At 33.6% G+C, this 14,863-nt stretch overlaps 1 protein-coding gene across 1 annotated transcript; it reads right to left on the reverse strand.

The window, feature by feature from the left end:
• Nucleotides 1-2,871: 2,871 nt before the first annotated feature.
• Nucleotides 2,872-5,519, reverse strand: LOC123893585 (ervatamin-B-like). Its single transcript, XM_045943336.1, has 4 exons — nt 4,985-5,519; nt 3,705-3,934; nt 3,446-3,583; nt 2,872-3,307 (listed from the first exon to the last, which is right to left on the reverse strand). Exons 1-4 carry the CDS (start codon nt 5,472-5,474, stop codon nt 3,041-3,043), a joined length of 1,125 nt encoding a protein of 374 aa, XP_045799292.1. The 5' UTR covers nt 5,475-5,519; the 3' UTR covers nt 2,872-3,040.
• Nucleotides 5,520-14,863: the final 9,344 nt, after the last annotated feature.

A 14,863-nucleotide genomic window follows, 5' to 3' on the forward strand; every position in this document is an offset into this window, starting at 1 on the left:
TTCTTGGAACTCTTGGGAGCTCCAATCAGAAAAGTTGGTAAGACCAAGAAAAAAGCCATGTGGTGACTTTCTCTTAGCATTAGTTTCTGTGATATACTTTAAATTTGAAAGAAAAATATCAAATTTCTTTGACATCTCTTCTACGTTTTTGTATACTCTTCCATGGTCTTTCATCCATTGTTGGAATAATTCTATAGCTTTATCTTGAGTAGGAAGCTTATCAAGATTTGGACCTAATATAGATGAGTATTTGGTTGGGGTATCATAATTTGAAGAGAGACATAAGAATGTAGTGAAGATGGTGAAAAGGAGAAATAGTTTTGAGATGTGAAAAATCATCATAGTGTTATTATTAGAACTAAATGATTTTGGAGTTGTTAATCTAATTTTGTGTGAAAAGATACGTATTCCTCGTAAATAAGTTTCATGTATTTATAGTGATAAGTGAATCATGAATTGGTAAAATAATCAGTTGTTGATTTTTCAACTTTTCACTTCATTAGTAGAAAAAAATTATTGACCAAAGCTATGTCATTTTAACTTGTATTTTTTTTTTTTTTTTTGGTCAAACTAAGATGTATTTATTTAAGCAATTAAAATCAGTGTTTTAAAAACCGAACCGGTCATCGAACCGGCGAGGGCACTGGGTCACTGGTTCATTGGTCGAACCACTGGGTCACTGGTCGAACCGCATGACAAACCGGATTAAACCGGATTAAACCGATAGAATGAACCGGTCTCTATAATAAAACTATATAGGATAACTTGGTCTTAAAAAAAATCATAAAGAATATAAAAATTTGAAAATTTTATAAACTCATAATGTCACAAATTCTTGAATTCAAATCATAAATATTGTCATCACACACATTAAAATTATACTACAAAATACAAATAAAAATATTGAGGTATTAATTACCGCCAATAGAGTGTGAAGATGTCTTTCATCATTCATGCCACAGTTTGACGATTAGAGGAAAAACTAGTATACTACGACCAATATTTTGACAGGAGTAGGATATAATAGATCTAAAGTTTTATTATAATATTAATACTATTTCCATTATTATTTAGTAAATTCAAAACTTGAATTAACAAAAAAATGAGAAAGAATCATTTTATTTTTACTATTTGCTCTTGATTTATTTATTTCCTTTTTTATTTACTTTCCTTTTAAACCAGTGTATGTTGGCTCTCTCTCTCCCTCTCTGCTTTCTTCTTTGCTTCTTCAGTTCATTTTTCTTTTTGAATAAGGCTAAATATATCGATAAAAAGGCACAAGAAGTACCAAGTATAATACAACAACAGAAGCATAACAGGTACAGGCAACCTGATCCAAAACCAACACACGCCCACAAACAATAATCACATGGCGAAATAGAAAACAGAACAAAGGAATTTCATTTATCCTCCTCCATATTCTTCTTCTTCTTTTTGTTTTTCCTCTTCTCAAGTCTCAACCTTTTTCATGTTTTATTTGTTTTATCAAAATTTAGTTGTGTAGTTGATTTATGATACAGATCTGAGATTTGTGATACAGATCTGCAATTTCATTTATGATTCAACCAAAAGTTTCAAACTTTTTTCAGAAAAAATAAGAAACAAAGGTAAAAATCGGCAGATCTGGAAAAAAAATACGAAACGCTATCGTTTTAGGACTGAGAAAAAAAAAAAAAAAAAGAGACTGCAGTCAACCCGCCGGTTTTCAAAATCGCTGGTTCACCGGTTTTTTCCGGTTTTTCCGGTTCCGTCCGGTTCCGTCCGGTTTGACTGCTTACCCGGTCCAGTAGTCAAACCAAACCGTTGCACCCTCCGGTTCACGGTCCGACCGGTCCGACCGGCCGGTCCGGTCCGGTTTTTAAAACACTGATTAAAATATATTTTTCTATATGTGAAGATTTATTAATTATATAAAGAGAAAATAACTAAACGAGAAAAGATAAAGAAAAACAAAAGAACAAAACAAGTGGTAAACAAATTTAAGAACATTTTGAATTTGAGGGTTGTATTGTTATGTTTATAGAGATTGTTGTGGGTGTAATTTTTAAAATAGGAAAAGGAATAATAGTTGTTTTATGACATCTATAAGAGGGATTTGAACTTAGGGTCATATTTGAGTTGGGCCCCAAAATAATTAAAAAACCGATTTATTTGATAAAGATACGATAGAATATATTGATGTAGATACAATTATATGTTGAGAAATATAATAAAGATTGAATTGTATGTAATATGTGTTGCCAAAAATATACACAATTATTAGTAATTTTGCATTTGAAAATGATAGAAGGAATATTTTTTTATATATGAGTATTTGGATATTAAATAAAAAAAAATGTTTTTTATAGAGAAAAATATATATTTTTTGTATGAAGTATAACGTTTTTATTAGATTATTTTTTAACGTTATAAATGGTATTGTCTTCAAATGTTTTTTGTATGAAGTTTAATGTTTTTTGTAAGATACTTCTCTAAGTTATTTGACGAATATTGCCCGAGTGTTGTATAAGTATAAGACATTAACACGTGCCGCCGGAAAACATTTAATTGGAAGAGTGCTCGTCATTCATAGCTTGATCTTAGAGTTCAAATGAGTAACAAAGTAAACAAAATCAAACAACAAATGCCAAGCAATTTATAAAAGTGGACTAAAATATATAAATAAATCAACCCTTATGTTTGAACACCCCTATAGGATCTCATACATTCATTCAACACTTTATTTTTCCTCTATCTGTGTCTTCCTATCACACCCCATGGTTATGAACGGGTGTATGAGTATGCACATAAAATTCATTTGCTACATTATAATATTGATAAGCAACCATTTATTTGTCATTACTACTAACTACTTATTGTATTATTACATTATTGAGCATGAAACTTTCATATCTTTCTATTAGTTAATTTATTTATGCTTTACAACTTTGGATAGGGAAGCTCGTGATGTGTTCAAAACAAGATCGAGAATACACATACATAATTGGATAGAGAAACATGTGCATTAAGGACACATGTTAACATTCTTCATTGCTTTAACTTATTGTTGATCTAAAATGGAACTAATAATTGGCTTCCTTCCATGAAATTTGACTGGATTATAAGCCCATGCATTAATTGCACACACCCCGTGTGTTTTATTAGTGTTCCTTTTCAACCACATATAACCATTCATTCCCCAAGCAGTGCCCCATGAATTCTTCAAAATCCAATAATCTTCACCATCTACAGAGTCGTAACCCACTATTAACAAGCAATGATTTGTATCTTTAGAATTCACAGGACAATTTGGCCCATCAAATATTCCCTGCCAAAATTAAAATAAATGAAATATTTATAAACGTTAAATATGAAAAATTGTACTGTAATCTTATAAAGAATATTAAGTAAAGTCTTAAGAATTGTTCCACAAACATATTTAATCTTTAATCATAGAACTACTTACATGTGAATAATGGTGAAAGTCTTGGGATGCATAAAGACACACACTAATAGGCTGCTTAGCAACTGCACACAATAGTCCATTGTCTGACTCCTCCACATGATGATATGTATTAATGATACTAAACACATTATTTTGAATCTACAATGTTCATGAATAAAAAGTGGTCGTTAAATGGGGCTTTGTCCTTTTTTTGCAACAAAAAAAAAATGGTCGTTAAATTAATATAATGAACTTAAAAATAAATAAATAAAATAAGAACCTGTGAGGCTTTGCAAGCACCCTTGTTTCCTGTATAAGCATAATCATTTGCGGATGCAATACCCTTATTTCTAATAATCCAATCAAATGCTTTGTTAACCCATCCCATATTGCAACCTCCACTTAGCTCACAATCCAAAAGCTCTTGCTCTGAAAAGTTAATTAACTTTCCTGACACTATTGCATTTAGTCCTTCAATAGCACCTACTGCTGAGAATGTCCAACAACTTCCTAACAGACACAAATGCAATGCAGTAAATTTTTATTTTTTTTTACTTTATGTATAAAAAATTTAAATATGTGTATTAATATTAAAACATGATATATTAAGTTGAGACAAAACTTTAAATATCATGATTTTTATTTCATATTTCATAGGTTTTCCTCTCGTATGTAATTTTTATTTGAAACACTGTCAGAAAATAAATATAAATATTTATCTCAATTGAGATTCACAGTCTAATTAATTATGTTGTGTAAGATTTGTCTCTTCCACTATTCCCAAATTGCACTAGTTAAAATGTTAACTGCTTCAAAAAACAGCTAACTCTTAATTAATATGGAAAAAATATAACTTTCTAAAGTTGAAGATTATTTTGTAGATATATGGAAAAAATATTTCAAATGTGGAAACTACCATTTTTCATAAAATAATGAATTTAGTCAAATATAATGAAAATAAAATATGGTATTATACTAAAGTTTAATTTGACTAGGTGTATATTTGAACATTTTCTGGAGATTCGTAAAGAGCTGTATAATTTCGGATGTATTTGAACAAATAAATATAATTTATGATGTATTATTCTCCCATCATATAGTTCAACACATAATTTTTGTATCTAACATTATTTAAAAAACCATTTTACACATTTAATTGAAAAAAATTAATTCACCAAAATAGTATAATAAATGTTCAAGAAAAGTCATGATAAGCTAAAACAATATAATAATAATAATAATAATAATAATAATAATAATAATAATAATAATAATAATAATAATAATAAACGCAAGATACAACATGGAGCAAAGTAGAAACATAAACTCATAAAGGGTCAGAAACGGACACCAGCCTACCAGACAAAACTTCAAGTCAATCAAATAACCAATAGCGTGCTCTATTGAGAAGCACCAAAATTCAGACAACCATATTATGATTAGGGAACAATGCCCAAAAAAACAACACCTAAACTTTTGTGTGTGTGTCTATATATATATATATATATATATTAGGGTAGAATCAATGTGACACAAATCATGCAAACACAACAAACTTACCACAATTCTGTTGATCCTTAACATTTGTTACAACTCCTTTTGACCTCCAATCCAAGGATGAAGGTGCATCACAAGATGATAAGCCAAGAACATCATTCATCTTCATCGTGTCAATGTTCATGGACATATCAATGTCATGTAAGTATCTTTTTTGGAACTCTTGGAAGCTCCAATCAGAAAAGTTAGTAAGGCCAAGAAGAAAGCCATGTGGTGACTTTCTCTTAGCATTAGTTTCTATGATATATTTTAAATTTGAAAGAAAATTGTCAAATTTCTTTGACATCTCTTCTAGGTCTTTGTACACCCTTCCATGGTCTTTCATCCATTGTTGGAATAATTCTATAGCTTTATCTTGAGTAGGAAGCTTATCAAGGTTTGGACCTAATATGGATGAGTATTTGGTTGGGGTATCATAACTTAAAGAGAGATATAAGAATGTAGTGAAGATGGTGAAAAGGAGAAATAGTTTTGAGATATGGAAAATCATCATAGTTTTATTAGAACTAACTTATTTTGGAGTTGTTACTATAACTTTGCATGGAAAGATATGTATTCCATGTATTTATAAGGACTGGTGAATCATGTATTGGCAATACAATTGGTTGTTGTTGATTTTTCAACTTGCCATCAAGCCACGTCATTTATAGTTGAGAATCATAAAACACTATATATTAACTACTATATAAATCATATAAAATAAAAAATAAAATAGAGTTTTATTATGTGAGATTTTAACATGTATTTTATTTTTGTGGTCAATTGGCGTGTATTTATTCAAGTAATAAAAATATATATATTTTCATCTATGAAGGTTTATTAATTATAGAAAGAGAAAATAACTAAAGGATAAAAGATAAAGAAAAACAAAAACAAAAGAACCAATGGTAAACAAATTTAAGACCATTTTTAATTTGAGGGTTGTGTTGCTATATTTATAGAGACGGTTTGATATGGTATTATTTTCAAAATTGGGCCCAAAATAAACAAAAAAAATAACAATTTGTATGAAAAAATATGATATAGCTTAATTTTTTTTGGTTAGATATTATAGAGCAGATTGATGTTGACATGATTATTGTGTCTTTGCACCTGAGTTCACCCCACGTACACCACCTAAATTTTCCGATTTGTTATTATTTATTATTATTTTTTTTATCAAAGTGAAACAAAACACAATCCAATAACTCAGAGGAGGCTCGCATGCATGTGCGAGGTGTGCGACGGCATAGGTCCTTAAAATTTTGAGGGCCTTAACTCAAAATTTTGAGGTCCTATAATATTACTTATATATTATTTATACCTATAAAATATCAGATGTATATTAATAGATTAATTTTTAGGCCTTAAAAAAATAGTTATATATTGTTAATTTTCATAAATATCATGAGTATCAATATATTAGTTATCTATACTCGTAAATATAGTTCTAGTCCATTTTAATCTTTGCATAAAATTTAATCTTAGATTATGATGTTCCTTTTTGACGTTATATTCAAAGATAATTATTTTGTATTTCTTGTTCCATTTAATTTAATGTAAGATTTAATATTGATAATTTATATGTTTACAAGAATGTTTTTTTTATATTATATGCAATTTAAATCGATAATTTTTTTAATTTTTTTTATTAAGGGCTCACTTTTATATTTTGCACAGAGCCTCCTAAAACTCGGAGACGCCCCTGCAATAACTGCAATGGCTACTTTTTCAGTTTTCTTAGTCCAACTATGAGAAGAAGATGAAGTGGCCAATTTCTCTTACTGTTACAAAATTTATTTTGTCATTTGGAGTAGAAGATTTTTTTTAATCAACCAAAGAACCATGTATTAAAAAACAGCGATCTAAATTAGCATAAGGTATGCACAAACTAGATGCTAAGAAATTGTCAAGATACAAATAAAAAGTAAAAAGCTAAAAAAATGAAAAGAAAAGTTACATATTGGACAAACCCAAACAAAGTAAAGGGTTAAAAATCCAAAAGCTAAACGAACAAATGAAATCTTTGAACTTCACCTTGAACCACCACTAAACATGTAATTTAATATTAAAAATCGTTGAATCCGCATCGAATGTTTTACCATTAAAATAGCAATCATTTCGAGCCTTCCATATCGCCCAAATTGTCGCCAACCAGATAACTTGAAAGCACTTCTTATACTTCAAGAAACGAACTTGTAAGCCGGTAAAATGATGAGCATGAACAAACTTGATTATTATGAAGAGCACTTTGAATCCTAACCATTGAAGAACGCCACACCACACCTTATGGGACAAATCACAACCAAAGAAAAGATGCGATAGAGTTTCATCGGACCCACAACCAAGAACATAATGTTGAGCATCAATATTCAAAATACCCCTTTTAAAGAGATTATCACGAGTAATCCGATTCTCCATGAAGCGCCAAGCAAACACTGATACCTTAACAAGTACCACTTGATTCCAAACCAACTAAGTAGAATTCAACACTAGTTCCGCTTCCTCCTCAACACGCGTCAAAGATTGATAAGAACCCTTAACCGTAAAAACATCTGAGTGCAAAAACCTCCAATGCCACCTGTCGAGTACATTAGGCTGCAAAACAACATTATGAAACAAACCAGAACACCCTGCTAACAATTCCTCTTCCCACACAAACACAAACAGAGGACGCCTTCAACTCCACCCCCCGCCACCCACATCCCATCCCCTCCTAAACGTCTCACCCACTGACACTCCCTGATCCGTAAAGAGACCTGCTAAGGAAACTGATCCCGCAACGACACCCCTTCTTCCAACCAAGGGTCATCCCAAAATAAAGAGTCTTCCCCATTACCTACCTGTTTAAAGATGAATTTGTCGAACCAATGAGCAATTCCATTGAATGTTCCATTTTTAATACTATTAATGTCTTTCCACCACCCTGAAGCCTTCCGCCCACCTGCACCAATTACACATCTACTCTCTCCATATTTATGAACTAAAATTTGGCACCAAAACTCGTCCCTCTCTGTCTTCAACCTCCAACACCATTTACCTAACAAAGCAACATTAAACTCTTTCATCCTCCTAACCCCAAGACCCCCCCCCCCCCCCCCCACCCCCGACTTCTCTCTAGACACACTTTATCCCTAGGGATGACAATGGATAGGGTATGGGTAGGGTGCTATGGTACTTATCCCCATACCCGCAGTTTGAAAAAATACTCGTACCCATCCTCATACCCGCGTGGGTAAAAACCTTTGTACCCACCCTATACCCTATGGGTACCTAGGTACCCATACCCGTAACTGATCAATTATAAAATATCATATCATTTTAATATAATTAATTTTTTTTTAAAGATTTTAATGTTGACTCATGAAATTATAAACAAAAATTTTACTAACATCGTGTTAAAGTTCATTTCTTTGTTGATATATTCACATTGTGTTTGTATTATTTTTTTTTTACAGAATGTTTGTATTATGTTATAAATAAACCTTTTTATTAATGTCTAATAGTTTAATAGTGTTGTATTTTTTAAAATTGATATACATGTAATTATATGATAATATATATAAAATAAATATATATTATGTGGGTATGGGGCGGGGTGGATACTAAGGTACCCGCACCCATACCCGTTCATTTTTGCATACCCGTGTCTGTACCAAAAATGCGGGTTTTTACCCTACCCGATATGGGTATTTTTTACGGGTTCTCACTGGATATGGGTCAAATTTCCATCCATATTTATCCCAATGAATCCAATGAACCTTGCGAGCCTCCCCATCCCCACCCCACAACGAAATAGTTGACCAAAACATCTTGTTACTCCTTCCTTCACTTTTGCTTCTTAGAAAATCCTTCAAGAAAATTCATCTTTTAGAACTTCTTCCGGATGGAGAAGATTTAGAAGATGAAGCTGAATTTGATTTCATTCCCAAATTATTCTCTCCAAACACATCTTATCAACCTTAACATTCTCCATTTTAGAACAATCATTACCATTGTTGTTGGTTTCATTCCCAATCTAAGAAGCTGTAACAACGTTGTTGTTTCTACAATGATTTTCTTCTCCTCGTTCTATGTCCTTTCCAAATGTGTGTTTCCTAGTTTTTAGCGACAACATCGCCGTCAACTGTGTGTCTCAATGTAACGTAATTTGACACAAAATCTTTCGATTTCACCATACAGCTTTTGAAATTGGAATTCTTTTGAAAAGTTTTCTAAATGTAACGTAATTTTGCTCAAAACATAAACAGGAATTCTTTTGAAAAGTTTTCTAAAAAACTTAACAAAATTTGTGAGCAAAAGTATTGAAAAAATCGATGGTTTTAGTTGTATATAAGGATAAATTGGGTAGTCTATTCAAAATGCATGTAGGGGTATGGAAATTTTGGAGTGTATGGGAAATTTTTCTTGTAATTTAGAGAAAACTATAATAAACTCATCTCCAACACTAGTATCTATCAATTTGGTTTCAACCGATTCCTAATTTTTGCGGCAACACTCAACATCAAACTTTTGAAACATCTTCTAAACGTGCTAAGTCTTCAAAAATCATATATAATCTTAAACCAAGTCATTCTTCAACATCAAACTTTTGAAACATCTTCTAAACGTGCGTGCCTGGATCGGAAGAAGAACGAAATAGAGACAACAAACGAGTCAAATAGAATTGTGCCACCGTCGTGCGTGACTAGGACGATGGTGGCTTGGTTACTCTGGCGGCGGGAAGGAATGGTGGGAAAGGAAAAGTCACAAATGGAATTGAAAATCTAATTTTAACCCTAAAATCTAAGTTTCTTTTTTGCCGGTAACATTAAAGAGAGAAAAATATATTGGATTGAGTTCAATGAGCTGCTCCTTTTTCTATTTCAGTCCCAAAAAAAAAGTTTTAAAAAATTATTTTAAAGTAAATTTGAGTTTTTATGATTTTTCTCTGTTTTTTTTTTTCTTTTTATTTTGGCTTCGATCAAGATCTTAAGAGGTTAGCTTCTTCTCTCCTTTTAACCTTTTTCTGATTGTTTTTATAAGCATCTATTTGTATATTTTTTGGTGGGTTTTTCGCGTTGAAGCGTGGTACCGATGAATTTACTCAATAAAATAGTGACGGTTGAAACAGAGGGTTAAAATAAGTTCAAGAAGATTAAATACATTTTTCCAGTAAGAAAAAAAGAAGATTAAATAAATTTTAATGACTTTTAAAACCTACCTTCTTTTGAAAATGTATGTATTTTGATTTGTTGGAAATTAAATACTTGAAGTATTTTTTTTGTACTTGAAGTTATTTGAAAATAAATTTTTAGAAAAATAAATTTTGGATGAGAAAAAAATAATAAGAAAATGGGGTGCAAAAGGTAACCCACATCATATTTTTTTAGGTTAAACGTTATGATCAGAGTTCGAACTCTAATTCCTCCACTTTGTGTGTAAATTTCTAATGACCGATCATTTCGCTTATCTATCAAAAAAATATATACCCATTCCATTTCCATTTGTCCACAACGAAAAGTGATGATAAATTTCGCAAGTGCACGAAAATCACGTAGTAATAAAAATATCGATCCACAGGGATTGTGTGATCAAACTAATCGAACGGTGTTCATAGACATTATACAGAAAATACACATAAATTGGGGGTATGTTGAGTAATGAATTGCTAGAAAATGTGCTTTGATAATATGAAAAAGCGAGGTAGAATCATCGGAATCGCCTAGTCTATAGCTAACCGCATGCAACCTACAATGTATAAGAACTACTCAAGTATTCACAACTAGATCGACAAAATAGTGAATCGCAATCTCTTGTCAAAATCCACTCTATTCGTTGTCGATACTCCCCCGATCTCTCGGGCGGAAGCTACCTACAACGAATGATATTAACGCGCGTCAATCGTTCGCTACGCTCTATGCCTCAATCTCTCGACCGGAGACACTCGAGCGCTCAATACAAATCAGTTCAGACATTAAATCAATACTCTCGCACGTGACTTAACTCAAAATCATTACAACACTAATGAAGGATTGTAAAGCATTAGAAACAGACTTGAATTGAATGAATACTATAAAGAGAGTATGATCTTACACAATTGCAGGTTACATTCAGATGAACTACATCCTAAACTACCTAGATTCTACCTCCGAGGGAGTTTAGCTCCTCATCGTTCTTCGTACGCTTCCTCGCTTCATCGCCACGGCTTGTGAATCCATGATCTGATGCGCTTGGAGCTCTCCGCTGGAGTGTGAATCACGATCTTCAAGTTCCAAGACCAGAATGTAGTGAAAAGATGCAGAATTTTCCAACCCGAAAACAGAATTATGCAGAAAATATATATACAGAAGGCAACCACGCCGCGCGTCAGATCTACCACGCCGCGCGTGGTTGCAAATCCATCAACTACGCCGCGCGTAGTAACAGAATCACGCGGCGCGTGATCAAGTCAGAGAGCAATCTTCATCTTCATCAAGGCTTCACGCGGCGCGTGGTAAGGCCTCACGCGGCGCGTGATCAGAGTCACAATCTTGGCTCTCTGTGAGCTCCATCACGCGGCGCGTGATGGGCTACGCCCCCAGCGTAGTGAAAATCCTTCAAATCCTGCAGTTTTTCCTGTTTTCTTGCAAAACAAGTAACCAAGCTAATGGTTAGATTTCTCTTATATTTATTGCTAAAAACCTACTAAAATGCATCTAATGTTGCTAAAATAGGCATGGATTAGAGAGTGTGACGATTTGTCATCACAACCCCAAACTTAAACCTTTCCTTGTCCTCAAGGAAACAACTTTTACCTCAAGCTTTCGTGTCAAGACCTTGGCATTTTCCTTAAATTCACTCGAATCATACATACGTGAGACTCACCTGATGATCAATGATCCACCTGCAAACAATGCTCAATTGCACAACCGTTCCCGCAAGGCATTTTCAAGTAGTTCACACTTTTCGACCAAAGCTCTATGATTTCATCACACTACTCACATGCACTCTTCAGTTTTTGGTACTTCGCTCAAATCAACACATCAATGCAAGTCAACAATAATTTTGCAAGTAGTCTAAGAATTCATTCGGTTCACTTTGTGCACACACATTAGAGGTCTTTTAGGGTTATAACGTGGCTTGGCTTAGGGTGGATGGTGACATTTTGGGATAAGTAGTAGAAAAACTTGGAGTTAGATCCCCCTATGGTCAAAAATTTCATAAACCAAACCCCTTTTTCCTTTGAACTATAGTGGACTAGAGAACTTTTTCAATCATCAAACAAAGTTTTGCTATTCTTAGAACTCAAGGCTATCACTTCTTTTCTATATTTTTTTTTTATTTTTCACGTTCATTCATCTCTTTTTTCACTTTTGTTTTTTTTTCTTTGCCTTGCAAAATTTGAAATTTTTCTCAATTTTTCAAATCAAAACTTTTTGTACGTTCTCTAGTACCCTCACCCCAAACTTTATTTGTTGCTAATTCCAAAGAGCAACCCCAAACTTAGTAGTGAGCAATGCGCATCAACCACTAATTAGGTGCCTAACCTCCAAGAAAGTCATTCCTTTTTTCAACAAAAATTTCTCAAGGTTTTGCAAAAATAACATTTTCTTTTTCAGCTCAAATTGGTTAAGCAAAGGATAATTATAAGTAAGGGTGGATAGAAAGGCTCAAAGGTACCAAGAAACATGCCTCGTGTGTGCTACAAAAGTACCAATCAAATAAAAAGACGACAAGCAAAATCGAGAGACAATACAAGAGTGGATATCACACATAGAAGAAAAATGAGTGTTTGGCTCAATACCTCACGGTTGGGTCGAATCAAAGAACCGGTCAAAAAGTGTGCGTTCCCTTCCTTTGCCTCTTGATCACATGAGTGCAACAAGCTATTGCACTGCAAGTTTCACATATCACACACGGAGAAAATCAAGTAATTGATACTCAAGTGACTAGAAAGAACATGCCAAGATATTGAAACAAACTCTAAAGGTAAAAATCATTCCACAATCAAACAAGACAAAGTTCAAATTCAAAGTTATAATAGTACAATCCAGCCAAATCCAAGCAACATCAAATTATTATTCATAAAGTAGCATAAGAGTGAAAGGGAAGAAAGGACCGTAAACTCATGGGTTGCCTCCCATGCAGCGCTTCTTTCTCGTCATTAGCTTGACGCTTCATCATCACAAGTTAGGGAGGATACTTCAACTTTGATTCAACCCGGCTCCTCTTGTTTTCTTCATTCAAAGGAGCAATATTAATATCAAATAGTAATGATTTCACACTTCCCGAATCACTCTTGAGATCTTCCCCTTTGGTCTTCAAATTAGTTCTTTCCTTCTTACTAGACCGTGATAGAGATTTCTTAGAACTTTTCTTCACCGAAGCTTTCCATGTTGAAGTGGAAGACTTTTGAGGATTAACAACCGGATCAGGCTCTTCTTCTTTGGCCACCTTGTGCAAACAATAGATAGGAACCACACCATCCAAGACCCATCCTAGGTCGTCATTCACTTTCTCCGCTTCTTTTAACAAGTCATTCTCTTCTAGTGGAGTGAGCAAATCACTTATGATCACGGGTTTCCTTGAGTCGCCACCCAAAAACACATACTTCCATTTAGGAGGAAGTTCTTTCAATTCTGGTGGCTTTTTTATTGCCTTTGGCTCTTTCTCCTCTTCTAGGGGGTTATCCAAGTTTTGAAGAAATATTTCAATCTCATGATCCCACTCTTCTTCTTTCTCATCTTTGACCACTTCCTCTAGCACTTCCACTTTGAAACATTCGGATACCCCTCCACAAACTTCAAGGTCTTGGTTCTTGACCCTCTTCATCCTAGGATAAGGCATTCTAGCATATGGTGAAGGAACTTGAAACTTGGGATCCTTCACAAGAGGTTTCTTGCCTTTCTTGGCACTAGACTCATTCTCCACTCTCTTTTCAACTTCACCCTCATAAGCTTTTTCTTCCTTATTTTTTTCTTCTTTCTTATTTTCTCTTCTATTTTCAACTACACCATCCTTCATCTTTTCAACTACACCATTTTTACTCTCATCATTCTTAGGATTCTCCACTACTTTTTGTGATGAAACTTCTCTACTTCTCAAATTAATGGAATCACAACTTTCATTACGAGGATCCTTGGTGTTTCCACAAAAACCACTTTGAGTTTGTAGAGAAGAGACTTGCCTTACTAGTTGACCCATTTGGTTTTCGAGATGTTTGATGGAGGCTTCATGACGTTCGCTTGACACCTCTTGGTTTGCCTTCATCACCTCAAAATTGCTTTGAGTCATCTTCATGGCCAAGATAAGAGTATCTTCAAAAGATTCAAGGTGATCTTCAAAATGTTGATCTTGAGGAAATGCTTGATTCGGATTAGCTCCATAAGAACAATTCATGTGATTCTTCACTCCAAGATTGAAGGTGTTGACATGAGGATTATTTTGAAAGGTTGCTTGCACCATACATTGAGCTTCTAGTTGTTTGGTAATGATTTGTAGAAACACATTATTGAACTTGCAACTAGTTAAGAGTGCCTCTTGATTGTATGATTCAAACATGCCTTCCTTCCGCTTTACGATTTGCTCGTGCTGCTTTCTCAATTTCAGACTCGAAATAAAGCTCAATTGGACCTGTTCTCCGCATGCACAAGGAAACACACAAGTAGAACGCTCCGGGAGAAAAATATAAAACAGAAAAATAAGGAAAACACAGAAAATATGAACACTATCGCCTTGTCGAATCAATCACAATCCCCGGCAACGGCGCCAAAAACTTGATGATAAATTTCGCAAGTGCACGAAAATCACGTAGTAATAAAAATATCGATCCACAGGGATTGTGTGATCAAACTAATCGAACGGTGTTCATAGACATTATACAGAAAATACACATAAATTGGGGGTATGTTGAGTAATGAATTGCTAGAAAATGTGCTTTGA

Source organism: Trifolium pratense, linkage group LG7 (genome assembly GCF_020283565.1).
Source record: "Trifolium pratense cultivar HEN17-A07 linkage group LG7, ARS_RC_1.1, whole genome shotgun sequence".
Classification (NCBI taxonomy): Eukaryota; Viridiplantae; Streptophyta; class Magnoliopsida; order Fabales; family Fabaceae; genus Trifolium; species Trifolium pratense.